This window comes from Mus pahari, chromosome 18, assembly GCF_900095145.1.
Source record: "Mus pahari chromosome 18, PAHARI_EIJ_v1.1, whole genome shotgun sequence".
Lineage (NCBI taxonomy): Eukaryota > Metazoa > Chordata > Mammalia > Rodentia > Muridae > Mus > Mus pahari.
The window spans coordinates 31494607-31508660 of record NC_034607.1 but is presented as its reverse complement, the minus strand read 5'-3'; the positions used below and the strand labels follow the sequence as shown (position 1 = coordinate 31508660).

The window sequence follows — 14054 nt, the reverse complement described above, 5'->3', positions numbered from 1 at the left end:
AAGGCAGTGTTCTAAACTCCAAGTCTTGGGAGCAACTTAAATTCCTAAAACATCTTTGCGGTAAGAGATGTTACTGCTTGATTAAGCTACGAGGGAATCCACCAGCCCTTGAGTTACCGATATTGCCAGGTAACTAAAAACATTCTTTGGTTTCTTGTGTGTTGGAAGGTTTCAGGTTACAAGAGTCTAGCCTTCCTTGTACAGCTTGACATTAAATAGCTTCTAGCTTATGGGAATCCAAGCCACACAGCAGAGTTGAAACCTCCTTCGTTGTGGCAGTCTTTAATCAGAAGTGAGCTTCTCTGCCTGCTGCTTTGTGTCCTTATTAATGTCACCCATGGTGTCTGATCTCTAAGCATCAGAGGCCTCTTCATCTAAGTGAACCTCACTGATTATGTATAAGAAAGAAGACTTAAGTAACTTTTTTTGTTGTAGATGGAAACCAGGGTCTGATATATAGGACACAATTTCTCTAGCAGTGAACTTCTGTCCAGCCTATTGCCACTGTAGAAAACCATCTTTGCTTCCCCACTGTGACCTGACACATGGTAGGAGCCTCAAGTTTTAGTATGTCTGCGTGGCCTTAAAGGTTTTAAAAAGCTATCTCTTTAGAAAAACAGATTTCAAAACAGACAAGGGGGAACAGGAGCATGGCGGTGCACAGCTTTAAATGCCAGCACTTAGGAGGCAGAGGCAGTAGGAGCTCTGGGAATTTGAGGCCAGTCTGACCACATAGAGTTCAGCTTGCCAGGACTACACAATCAGATCCTGTCTCAAAAAAACATAACAATGAAACAAAAACAACAACCACCCTCCCACCACACACACACACACACACACACACACACACACACACACAGAGAGAGAGAGAGAGAGAGAGAGAGAGAGAGAGAGAGAGAGAGAGAGAGAAGTACTCTTAAGCCCTTGCTAAACAGATATTTGTTTTTTGACCAAGAAACTAAAACTCTTGAGTTATGTTGGATCAGCACTCCCACACAGAAACCATCAGCTGGAGCTGACATAGAACTCTCAAGGGGATGTGTATCCTCAAGTTTGCCAGGGCATTCTAGGATATGTGTCCTCAGGTTCATCAAGGCATTCTGGGATATGTGTCCTCAGGTTTACCGGGGCATTCTGGGATGTGTCCCCTCAGGCTTACCAGGCATTCTGGTTCCCAACTAACATGAACATTTGCTTTTGAACTTGCTAAGCTCTCTACGGTAGGTTCTGAACTGACCTTTCCCCATCTGTCTTCCTTACAGGAAAAGAACTGACATCCACAGCATGACTATAAACAGGAGTACAGCTTCCATGTCACCAGCAGCTCTTTCTAGTCCAGCCATTGCTGGAAAGGGGGAGGGGTGTCAAAGATACCAAACCCTGAAGAGGTCAACGGCAGAAATAATCTCCACTCTCCACTTCCGTGGACCATCAGTAGAAATAGTGTCTCCACTGCTACCCCCACATCTCTGCCCTCACTGCCTCTGCAGGGCAGCCCGAGAACAGGATCCAGGCCACTTGGTATGCTCAGTGATTCCATGAGGCTGAGCATCTCTACCTTCCACAACTGTTTCACCATCAGTATTTTGAAAATTAGAACAGTTGAAATAAAAAACAACTGCTTACAGAAGTTAAACCATAGGGCATAAAACATTTCTTAATGAAGTGTCCTTTAAATCTATCTCGCTACAAATTAAAATTTATAGTTTCTTCTCTAGTTCATTTTTTATTTAAAAGGCTCTATGGATTCAAGCTCAAGAATCTATAGTGGAGTAAAAGAAAAATTTAACTAATATAGGATTATAGAAATACTGGATCAAATTAACTCAATTGCTATGTAAGGAGTTTTGAATAGAATCAACAAATTATTTAGCTTCTAAGTGAAAGCTTTCTAGGTGTAAAATAAACATTTTTTTTTGCTGTAGTAAACAGGAGTTTTGTATGCTAGTGTCATTAACAAGAAACCAATGCAGCTTTAGTGTTTCAAACCAGGCTCTTTCGCTAGTGAAGCAGACCAGAAGTCTCAAGAGCTGACACAAATTTTAACATCTAAAATGGATAGGAATTACTTTTTTCCTAAGTAATTCTCAATACTATAAAATTGTTTGTGTTAAATCATGTCTTAATCCCATCAGTCTATTTGATGACGGGCAGAGAAGCCAGTGATCTCTGCAGGTGAGGTGTACACAGTTCAGGAGTCTAGAAGGACCACAATTACCAGGCAACCATGCAGCACATGAGGCTCTGCAATTCTCATTCACTACACACGTGGACAGCCATTTATTTATATGACACATTGGATCCCTCCTCTAAATAGAAATGATCCTAGAAGCAGAGAAAGACACAGTCTGGACTCACATGGAACTTATGGTCCAGAGCAGATATCAAGTAATCACACACAGACATGACTAGGAAATGGCAGCTCAGACCAGGCATACATGGAGATGATGTGGGCAGAAAGAAGTTAGCTCTACTGCCAAGGGTTCCCTTGACAGGAAGGAGGAAAGGGTGTGTCCGGCTACACCACAGAGCAAAAAGGGCACAGGAAGAACTTGGCATTGAATGGAAACCAGTGAGCCAACAGCAGAAGCCACTGGTAAGAGGCATGCAAGACACCTAGGTGACAAGGGACCCAACATGAGGGGTCCACAAGCCAATGATAAATTTTGGTGTCTATACTGACATCAGTGAGAAGACACTGCTTGCTTGTAGTTCAGCTGGTTCAACGGCTTCACAGAGTGTGGGGGTTTTATGTAGAGCAATGAATACTGACTATGGAAAGCATAAAGTCAGTCTGTTGGCAAATAGTAAACTAAAGACTACGATACAGTCACTAAGGCTTAGAATACACTGACTGTAGAGTTAAAATGTCTGCTCTCTAATTCTTAGCTCAATAATAAATCAGTCTTTCTTTGAACATAATTTCACCCAAACGGCTTCCTTGAAATTGTTTTTGGCTACATAGTAAAGGGAAGGGGAAAAAAAAACTATATGGCCCAAATGTAGATCTTATTTAATATTTCTAACTGAAACATTTCTATAATTATGAACTAAATCTATCATACAGACATCTCAACATTAGAAATTGCATTTAAAATTTTGTTATCACCTTAAATTTTGGGGAGGAAGAGCCACCAACATAAGAAAGGCTAGTTAGTGTTTCCTACCATATTCACACCACTTCTCTTCTCTAGGAGGATTCGAAACAAATTAGCTGTAATCTTATTATCATGGACACCTTGCCCAAGGCCACGGTTATCATCTTGCATGAGTCTTCGATCCATGAAGACTTCAATCTGACCTAAAACAAAGAGATGAAGAAACCTGATCAGGATAATTTTCTGCAGATATTCACTGAAGGCCGCTTAAACAGAGAGCCAGCTGCCTTGCTTTGAATTAAGCTCCCCTTGAGATCAGGAGGGGGATCCAGATATTCTATGAGACAATGGGCTATCTCTGGGTAAGTCAAAGCAGCTACTAAGACTATGTAAAAACATGTTATCATTTCTGCTTTCCTTCAATACTGCTCAGCAATCACTCTCCAATGGTATCACGGCTGTGGAGCAGGTCTTCAACACAGGAAACCATTGAGGGGGAAGGTCACAGTACCACAATCCAGAAAACAAACAAACAGACAAATAAACAAATCCAACACTGTGAAGTTTGAACTACAACATCCTTTTTGCAAACGTGAGCAAACTGCCCAAACTTCTGGAGTTTTAGGTTTCCAATCCAGTAAACCACAGAGACCTCAACAGGCTAGCAAAAGTGAATTCAGCTGCAATTTGTACATGAAATGTTTCCAAAGCCAATCTGTTGGAGGCTTGATCCTTAGCTATCAGGGCCACTCAGAAGTGAGGAGATCAACGCTGACTCCATCAATTGTCATCCACAGTGGTTCACAGCTAGCTGGGCTGTTACAGGCAGGGCTTAGATGAATGGGGTCACTGCCTGAAGGCTGGAAAGATGCATCCTCTCTCCTCCCCTCCCTTTTCCCGGTCTCTTTCATTCTTCTCCCTAACTACCAGGATGCCAACTCACGACAGCTTAAAATCAAGAGAGCTGAGTGATTACAACCGGAAGCCTCTGAGATTGTGAACTGAAATGTATTTCTTGTCCAAAGGTATTTTTTGTTACAATGAGAAGGTAATGAAAACTATAAAACACCCAGGTGAGGCATCGTAGCCTCCTGTTTATTACCTGAAGACGAAGGACACTCATCTTATGTAGTTCTCAGAAAGGCCTGTGTTAACTACTTGTCTAATTCTTAAAGTATAGCAATTAATGAGGAGGGTAATTAATATCTTTGAGCACAGAAATGTTATGTAGTTAGAACTGAGAGCTTTCAGAGTGGAATATTAACAATACATACCAGAAGCCATGCTGGAAGCACCTAAAGACTGGGCGGAGAGCAGCGTGAGCCGGTGCTCAGCATCCTGGATGTACGCCATTGTGCACATCGGGTAAACGTTGGCTTGAAGAGGCAACTTGCTCATGGTCCTTCTAGGCTGAATCTAGGAAACCAAGCAATTCGTAATTTGTACAAGTACTACTTACACATATGCTTTTATAAATTACATTACTAAGTTATCTCTTTCCCAAAGAGAAAGGGCATAGTTTCTGTTCTTGTTTAAGCAAAGATATATATAAAAATTAAAACACTCCTTAAAATCATATGCAGAGAAACCACAAGGCCCTCAGAAGGCAATTTTTAACTGTGAGAGGTAGACCTTGTCTGGATTTTAAAAGAGGCATTTCTATCTAAAGTCGCAATAAAAAATGCCCAGCAGAGGTCTTCTAGCTTCCAAGATTTGCATAAAACAAATTATGAAGGTATTAAGTATTCATTTTTCATCTAGATCTAACTTACTGCCTTTGTAATGAATGCTAAGCACAATAGCTCTCCACTTCCATTCAAGAAATATCTATTATTCTTGAATCAGTTTTAATAAACACCACAGAGCTTACCACCAAATCCTGTAACATATTACATTATAATCAAGTACATACTCATAGGTAAAGCTTTTTACTGTTTACTCTTGTTTATTTTAAATTGGGATAGTTCTGAAGTCCAGGATTGCAGCCTCAGGTCTGAAAGTGTGACACAAATTTTATCCTCTGTGAGACTGTCAGGACTGAAAGCCATCACGTCCCCAGGACTCTGTTGTCACTGGGTTTTACTTTTACCACATCAAAACGCCACCTCCGTGTCTTAAACTTGTGAAACTTTAAAACAAATCTCAGAAACAGTAAATGCAGAAAGTTAGTGCCGCACCTCACGAGAGCCGAGTGTCTAGCAGTGGAGGGTGGTCCTGCCTAAGCTCCCCCAGAGCTGGTCTTCAGCATCTGCCCCAAGCCCTCACTGGTCCCCACCACTGGTCAGGCTGAGTCTCTTCAAATTCACACTTAACTGAACCTGTAAAACTGACCTCATTTTGAGACAACTGATTTCAGAAACTGACATGCCCTAAACTGCAATTTCCGTAGGTTAAAACAGGGCTTATTAGAAGAAATATTTATACTGTGGACCAGAAATAATATCAGTATCTCATCTTATCAATGGCAACGAAATGTACATTTTTAGTAATTCAGTTTTTACTAAGCTTTCTTTTTCACATGTAAACCGACATATACAAATATTTTTTTCTGTGAGATTTTAAGAAAATGTTTTCTTTTTGTACATAAGAAAAATGAGTCACCATAAAGTCATTGAAACCCAAAGGGCCGCAGCAGAATTAGTGTGCTAATCAGAATGTACACTGCAGTTTGTGTTCTCTGGAGAAAGGGTAAATTTAACTTTTTGCAGGAAATCATAGAGGAGAAAATTATCCAGCCCTCTCCACTTATAGCCAGTTGAAAATCAGACCAAGTAAAAAGCATATGTTGTGAAATTATTTCTGTTCATAGCCAGGAATTTTTGAAATGGAAATGTTTCAAAAATATGCCCATGTTTTGAGTGGTTTATTCAAAAGACATGTTGTCACACATATACACTCAAAATAATAAAAGTTAAAGAAGCATCCAAAACGCTCTCTTAAGCACCATGAAAAGAATCTGTAATATACAAGAAAAATATAAGAATTAATTTTCTTACTATATTTATAATTATTGTATGATAATTATGACTAGATATGTAGCAGCCCGCACTCCTAAAGTGGCAATTCTTCTCTATGTACTTGAATGCATACAAGTGCACATCTACTCAATGTTAAGAGATGCAAAGGACCGCCATAAAACTTAACGATGCCATCATTATATCACGAGGAATCAATGACATGTACATGTGAGTTCTTCATGAAGAAAAAAGAATAGCTTCCAATCTCTAATTATGTTTCCCTTTGTGTATAATTTTAGAAAAGTGTTTAATATATTGATGGTCAACAAATTCTCAATTTTAAAGATTTTTTTTTTTAAAAAATGTGTGTGACAGAGAAAGAGAGACAGAGAGACAGAGAGAGAGAAAGACAGACAGACAGACAGATAGATAGATAGATAGATAGATAGATAGATAGATAGATAGAGAGATTGATTGATTGATTTTATGTTTATCATGTGCACCTAGGTGTCTAGATAGGCCAAATCCCCTGGGCCTGGAGTGACAAGTGGTTATGAGTCAGCTGACATGGGTGTTAGGAAGTGAACAAGGTCCCCCCAACCCCAGGTGACACTCTCTCCAGCCCCTTAGCTTTCCATTTTTTAAAAAACGTTTTGTAAGTAGATCTTCTAAAGCATCATCTCTCTTAATGATTTTTTCTGCCTTTGGAAATCTGACAGTAGAACCTACCACTGTTAAAACTGTCTTGGTTCTAGAAATAGTTGGAGACTTTAGGAGTATTTTATAAATGACTCAAAATTAACTGGGCAATTATCCTGTATAAAATTATACACACCATACATGAACATATCTATCCACCACAAATACCACATAAAATGGCATATAAATACATTTATCACAGTGATTTTAGAGAAAATTACCTGATATCCATTTAGGTCAGTATAATATCTATTTTGGTTGTTTATTTTAGATGAAATTCTCATTACAATCTCACGGTTATGCACATTCCTGATGTTCACAATATTAGAAACTTCCATGGACTGCCCTTCTATTCCTAAATTTAAAAAGAAAATACACATTAACAAAAGCAATTATTGTCTCCACATTTATTAAATATACTGTAAAACCTCTTCCCATATATTTCCTTGTTTTCTGACTCTTAACCATCTCTCATATATGAAATGGTTTAACAATTTAACATTTTCTTCTTGCTATCAGTCTGGAGACAGTATTTACTTAAGACTACATGGAATTCAATAAAGGGCCTGAGAGAAAGCAAGAGAACAACACGTCAGAGTTCTCAATGGGTTCTGAGGAGAGGAAGACAGGAAGTGAGGACAGACTAGGCCCCGCAGGCAAACCGCTCACCTGAACCCCTCCCCAGGAAAGATACCATAACGTTGCCCTCTTTGATTCCCTAGAACCAGGAACTACGGAGTTTACACTCTGCTCACACAACACAGTGTGCTACACCACCCTTTCAATGTTTTATCCAGAGACAGGATCCCATGAGATAATTTATAGCTAAGGGCTTTATTAACATACTGGTATTTAGGCACTGCAACTTGAAGGGAGCCTTAGAAATTAAATCAATTTTATTTGTGTTTCCTTGTCCCCTTGGGTGTCATGTTATGGCGTGATCCAGTCTGCCTTTTATAGCACAGAGGAGAAGACAGCTTGAAGATGTGTCAAACTTAGATTTTTTTTTTTTTTATAATTCTTTTGCAGAAAACTAAAGTGGTTTATTAGTACCTACTTGACACTCTACCTTAACTGCACTGCTGGGTCCTCAGGGAAGCCTTGGGTCAATTTCAGAGATGAAGAGAGGTGTGGTGCAGAAATTCAACACATTTAGTAGAGATGGAGTATGCAGAGGGAAGCTATTACAGCATCTTCTCCATAGACGCAGGGAAAGGAGACAAGAGGAGATCTAGTCCTGGTCCCTTGCCAAAGCTGATCCATGTGATGCTCCAATCACCCTGAAGACGTGTGTGTGTGTGTGTGTGTGTGTGTGTGTGTGTGTGTGTGCGCGCGCGCGCGCGCGTGCGTGCGTGCTTGTATGTTTATATTTGTGTGTGTATATGTATGTGTGTGTTTGTACGTATGTATCTGTATGTGTGTATCTGTATGTGTGTATAGTGACTCCCACCATACTGACAGCTAGCAGACTCTTCAACAAGATAAAATAGATTAAAAGAAGGAGGAAGAAGAACAGAGAAAAGAAGACTCTTTTCCATAGGAGCCAAAAAGAACTCATTTATGGTGGCAATGAGTCAGAGAAGGGGTCATGGGGTTTTTGGAAAAGGATCCACACACTGCTAGTTCAGGCGCTACAGGTGCACCATGACCAAAGTTACTTGAGGAAGAAAGAGTTATGTCAGCTTATATGTCCCTATATAGGCCACCATGAAGGGAAGTCGGGGTAAGAATTTGGAGCAAAACCTAGAGGAAGAGCTGATGCAGGAGTCATGCAGGAGCCATGCAGGAGCCATGCAGGAGGGCTGCTTCCTGGCTGGCTCCTTATGGCTCCCTCAGCCTATTTTCTTACAGCTTCCAGGACAATAGCCCAGAGGCAGTACTGCTCACAGGGATCTGGGTTCTCTCCTGTCAATCAAGAAAACGCACCAGAGGCTTACCCAGAGGCCAACCTGGAGGGGGTGTTTTCTCATCTAAGGTTCCCTCTTCCCAAGTGACTCTAGCTTGTGTGAAGTTGACATGAAAATAGGCAACACAGAGAATTAAATAATAATATGGTGCTGGCGATAGAGAATGGGCTAAAGCCTCTACCAGCAGAGTCTGTAGAGATGCACAGAAAAAATGTGGGAGAATGGTCTTTGCTCTGGTGCATGGCTCTTCAATCCACGTCTCTCACCTGGTGCCAACCCCAGTCTCTCATGTTTCAAACTCACGTGGTACAACTGCCAGGAATGAGGAGAAAATGGGGGGGGGGCACGCTTTTTAATAGCCATAAATCAGAACTATGAACCAGCAAGTTTAAAAGAAAGAATACCTCCACTACTATTGACAACTTAAATGAGTGTGTGTGTATGTGTGTGTATGTGTGTTACATAATACTATACAAACTTCTTTGAGCTATGATATACATCACTCTGGATTCAAACATTATTTTTATTATGTTTATAGAAATTGCAATGACTTTAAGCTAAAATGAAATGCATGTGGAATTTTAATGAACCTAAGATACACAAATACACAACACAAGGCTTGCGGTGTAGCATGTACTTAGCATAAGTGTGGCCCCAAGTTGAATCTCCAGCATCTAAACCCAAACCCTCAAAATTAGATCCCCCACAAAAATGAAAGTGCTGTGTAGCTGGAAGGAGCACAGATGGTGACCGGAAGCTAACTTCAGCTAATCCTGAAGCGCCTGCAGGATTTCTGGTGGTGTTTTATCTTTCTTCTCTAGATTAGATTTTTCTCTCAGGGGTCAAGAGAATACATGAAATAAAATGAAGTCTTAACAAGAGAGAATATCATTAATTTCAATTCATGTCTCTCCAGAAAACATTTACAAAGAACATGCTTTAAGGAAAAAATTAATAATTTCATGTTACCTCTGGCAATGATAAATTATTCCATTGAGAAAGCCATCTTTCTCAAGCCCAATACTGTGCTCATATCCTTAAAAAGGAGCCCTAGGTTCATTCACAAATATGCAATGCATTAATTTAAATTCAGAACCAGGATAGTCTTCTAAACTAAGTTCAAATTTAAAATGCCTATTCTGTAAACAAAACAAACCAAAACAAACAAAACAAATAAAAACCTGTGCCTGCAATAAAAGCAAGCCTGTATGCCAGCGTCCTCGAAGAGACTAGGTAAAGTATAAGTGTGGCTAGGACAGAAGGCTGCCAACCTCTGCTGGGTCAAGAATTCCCTGAGCGCGTCCAAGGAGGCCTGAGGGTTGAGTGGAGAGCAGCCCAGAGGCCAGTCAGGATCATTGGTCTGGGCTCTACAGTAAGTGACAGAAAGATAGCTAGTTTGCCAAAGTTGGTTTCTCTGGCTTGTGCAACCAGGGCTTTCTGGGTTCTTGTGGGTTTTCTGTAATCTTGAGAAAGAAAAAATGGTTTCGGTTGTACAAGGTTAGTCCTTTAAAGAGGGAAGAGCAAAGTCACAGCTGGGATGCAGCCCTGAGAAGTCAGTGCTAAGACCTGCACTTTTGCTGTATAGAGTGGAGGGTGCCTGTCCTTAGCCACACAAAATAAGACTAGAGGCAGATTACAAGCGGTGCACAAAGCAACTAAGAGGCCAGCAAGTCTCTCTCTGAGCTGTTGTCCAGGTCTAAGGTAGACTTGAGCCTCAGCCCTGGACGGAGGCAGTGTGTCTTCTCAGAGTTTTCTGGTTTCTCACAGACACACTATCTCACACATCATCTGTACATTCCACTTCCAATCTCTGAGCACACTAAGGGCTGAATCACCGCTCAAAGGAAATAACCAAGAAAGAGAAACACATCCCTCATCAAATAGAAATAATGTGGCATGGGAGGAAACCAGAGTGGCGTGTGGTAAAGTCAAAGACTCTGGATAAAACAAAGGGACAGCGATTTTCATCGGTTTCCCTGTAGTGTACAGGTATGCTACCATGTCTGCTAACTGACAGGCACAGGCGAAGAGGGCATGGGGAACAAGCTGGCACTGATACTTCCTGAGGCCACACTCTTCCCAGATCACTGTGTAACCCTGCCCCGTCACTTGTTGACAGTCCCGAGGCTGGTGGCATCACGGCTAAACCTCTCAGACACCATGTTCCAGCAGACCACTGACTGGAGAGTTGGGGCTGCTTTATGAGAGAGGTCTGGGAGAGGAGAAACCAAGCTTGCAGTCACTGAGTAGACAGAAGATTTTAGATGCAGGGTGGCGAGAGCAGGAGAGGAGCAAGCAAAGGGGGAAGGGAAGGGGAGGGAAGGAGGATAGGGTGGGAAAGGGAGGGAGATGCCGAGCTCATCCAGTATAAGAGAACCACCTACTGAAACCTAGCTAAGGGATGAGGTTTGTCAGCACCCAAGCCTCTTTTCCAAACAATCCCAAGCCCTATTTTTTGTTTTTATTAGATATTTTATTTACATTTCAAACATTATCCCCTTTCCTAGCTTCCCCTCCCAAAATCCCCCATCCCTCCCTCCCCTGCCCTTGCTCCCCAACCCACCCACTCCTGGCCCTGGCATTCCCTAATACTGGGGCATTAAACCTTCACAGGACCAAGGGCCTCTCTTCCCATTGATGACTGACTAGGCCATCCTCTGCTACATATGCAGCTAGAGCCATGAGTCCTACCATGTGTTTTCTTTGATTGTTGGCTTAGTCCCAGGGAGCTCTGGGGATACTGGTTGGTTCATATTGTTGTTCCTCCTATAGGGCTGCAAACTTCTTCAGCTCCTTGGGTACTTTCTCTAGCTCTTTCATTGGGGACCCTGTGCTCCATCCAATGGATAGCTGTGAGCATCCACTTCTGTATTTGCCAGGCACTGGCAGAGCTTCTCAGGAGACAGCTTTTTCAGGTTCCTATCAGCAAGCACTTGTTGGCATCCACAATAGTGCCTGGGGATACAACCACTCTGGAAATCAGTTTGGTGGTTTCTCAGAAAATTGGACTTAGTACTACCAGAAGATCCAGCAATACCACTCCTGGGCACATACCCAGAAGATGCTTCAACATGTAATAAGGATACATGCTCCACTATATTCATACCAGCCTTGAAGCTGGAAAGAAACCAGATGTCCCTCAACAGAGGAATGGGTACAGAAAATGTGGTACACAATGGAGTACTACTCAGCTATTAAAAACAATGAACTCATGAAATTCTTAGACAAATGGATGGATCTGGAGGATATCATCCTAAGTGAGGTAACCCAATCACAAAAGAACACACATGAATGCACTCACTAATAAGTGGATATTAGCCCAGAAGCTCAGAATACCCAAGATACAATTTGTAAAACATATGAAACTCAAGAAGAAGAAGACCAAAGTATGGATATTTCGTTCCTTCTTAGAAGGGGGAACAAAATACCCATGGAAGAAGTTACAGAGACAAAGTGTGGAGCAGAGACTGAAGGCATGACCATCTAGAGACTACTGCATCTGGGTATCCATCCCATAAACAACCACCAAGCCTCATTTTTAAAAGGCCACTTTCTTTGAAGTCAAGAAAATAATATGTATTTCAAAGCCTGGCTATTCTAACTGTATAGGTTCAGTGAGATGTGTAATGTTTGGATCTGGTTAATTCCAGTGGTTTTCTCTTGCAAGCTTTTTATAATGAGGTTTATTTTAAAATACTGTTCCAGTGCAGTTCCTCCTGACTGTACTACACGCCATCTTAGCCAAGAGGCCCACAAGTGATTGTCACCACCTTGGGGATGAGAGGAGCACAGCGTAGCACACACCGGAAGCACACACCAGAAGCGCACACCGGAAGCGCACACCGGAAGCGCACACCGGAAGCGCACACGAAGCACACACCGGAAGCACACACTTGAAGCACACCCCTGCACAGCCTCTGACTGCCACTTCTAAGAGTAAACCACGGGAGAACATGCCAGATGGCCATCAAGAGGGAGATGACTAGAAAACCGCTGTGCTATGGGGTACAGTGTTGCAAAGAAGCAAAATGGGGAGGTTGTGTATCCAGGCAGACAGGCTTCTGGAGAGAGTGCACTCTTGTGTAGAGCTATAAACACCATGCTACAGTTTTCCAGAGGCATGGAGCTGCCTCTGTGTATACAAGAACGCACCTGCATTTCTTCAAATGTTCAGACATTATATGTATAAAGCATTAAAACTGTGGCAAAGAGGTATGTATGCATTATTTGTGTTTATAAAAATACTTTAAAGCACTCAGAAAGAAAGATAATTTTCCCACATGTCAAGAAGACAATGGGTCACCAGCAGGAGGTCCACTCACATTCTAATTTTAGAACAGCAGCTTCAGATGTGAAGACAAATAGTGCTGGTATCCGCAGGGCCTTCCCCTGCAGAACAGGCCAGGAGAATGGGGACAAGAGAGAGGAAGCCTTGGCTGTTTAATATTTGCTTAGAATTAGCTTATTGACCTAAGATACATATTCCTTGAGAGAGCAAAGCTAGAGGCCATCCTTACTATGCCCTAGGTGTGGAAGGCAAGGCACAGGGAATACACAGAGGTACAAAGACTCTTGGCATGACTCTCTCTCTCTCTCTCTCTCTCTCTCTCTCTCTCTCTCTCTCTCTCTCTCTCTCTCTCTCTCTGTGTGTGTGTGTGTGTGTGTGTGTGTGTGGTGGGGGCAGTTCAGATCAGCAAAGATGATGTTTCCACCCATCGCCTCTGCTTGCTTGCACTACCGCCTTCCACTCCCTATGCCCCTTGCTTTATCTTGCCAAATCTACTTGCAGCAGCCTCACTTGGTGCTGAACAGATTGGTGTTGGCCCCTCCATGTCATCTTATTTGAACAGTTCTGAAAGACACAGCATATTTTCTCCCAAGAAATAGACTGCAAAAAAAAAATCACATAGCATTTTGCCACATCCAATCAGAGGAAATCTTATGAGAGGAAAGGGTTTAGAATAAAAATGCAAGAGAGCCCTGAACACTTCCCATAAAGAATCCAGTATCGTATAAGTGGCCCTCACCTTTTGATTAGGTCAAGAAAGGATGAGGGCATCTGGCCTGTACCCAACTAGAAAAAAAGTCCCACATCCTCTCCTCCGTGGACCACAGCTTCAAATCTATCGTGTGTTTAGGTGCACATCTGTGTATTTAACCTGAAGTACATGTGGAAATCAGGAAACCAGGATTGGGGGACTGAGGGATAGTTTATTAAGGGAGATGCTGCCATTGCTCTTGGTTGCCCACCATAGATTACTGGACACTACAGATTTTCATTGCAGGATACAGAGAAAACCATCTTGAACTGACCAGGAAGCTCTCCCTGCTAGGCCTCGCTTTCATAGTACTGCAAGGTGCTATGCGGGTATCTGGGGGGAACAGACATCAAT

The 14054-nt window shown here is 41.9% G+C and overlaps 1 protein-coding gene across 1 annotated transcript in view; it reads right to left on the bottom strand.

Annotated features, from left to right (window-relative positions):
- The window catches only part of Man2a1 (mannosidase alpha class 2A member 1), a 154759-nt gene that overhangs the window by 17228 nt on the left and 123477 nt on the right, over positions 1–14054 (bottom strand). The window contains exons 17-19 of the mRNA XM_021217692.2: positions 6976–7109; positions 4373–4514; positions 3168–3301 (exon numbers count right to left, since the gene is read on the bottom strand). Coding sequence (XP_021073351.1) covers positions 3168–3301; positions 4373–4514; positions 6976–7109 — 410 coding nt within the window. The remainder of the gene's footprint in view (positions 1–3167; positions 3302–4372; positions 4515–6975; positions 7110–14054) is intronic.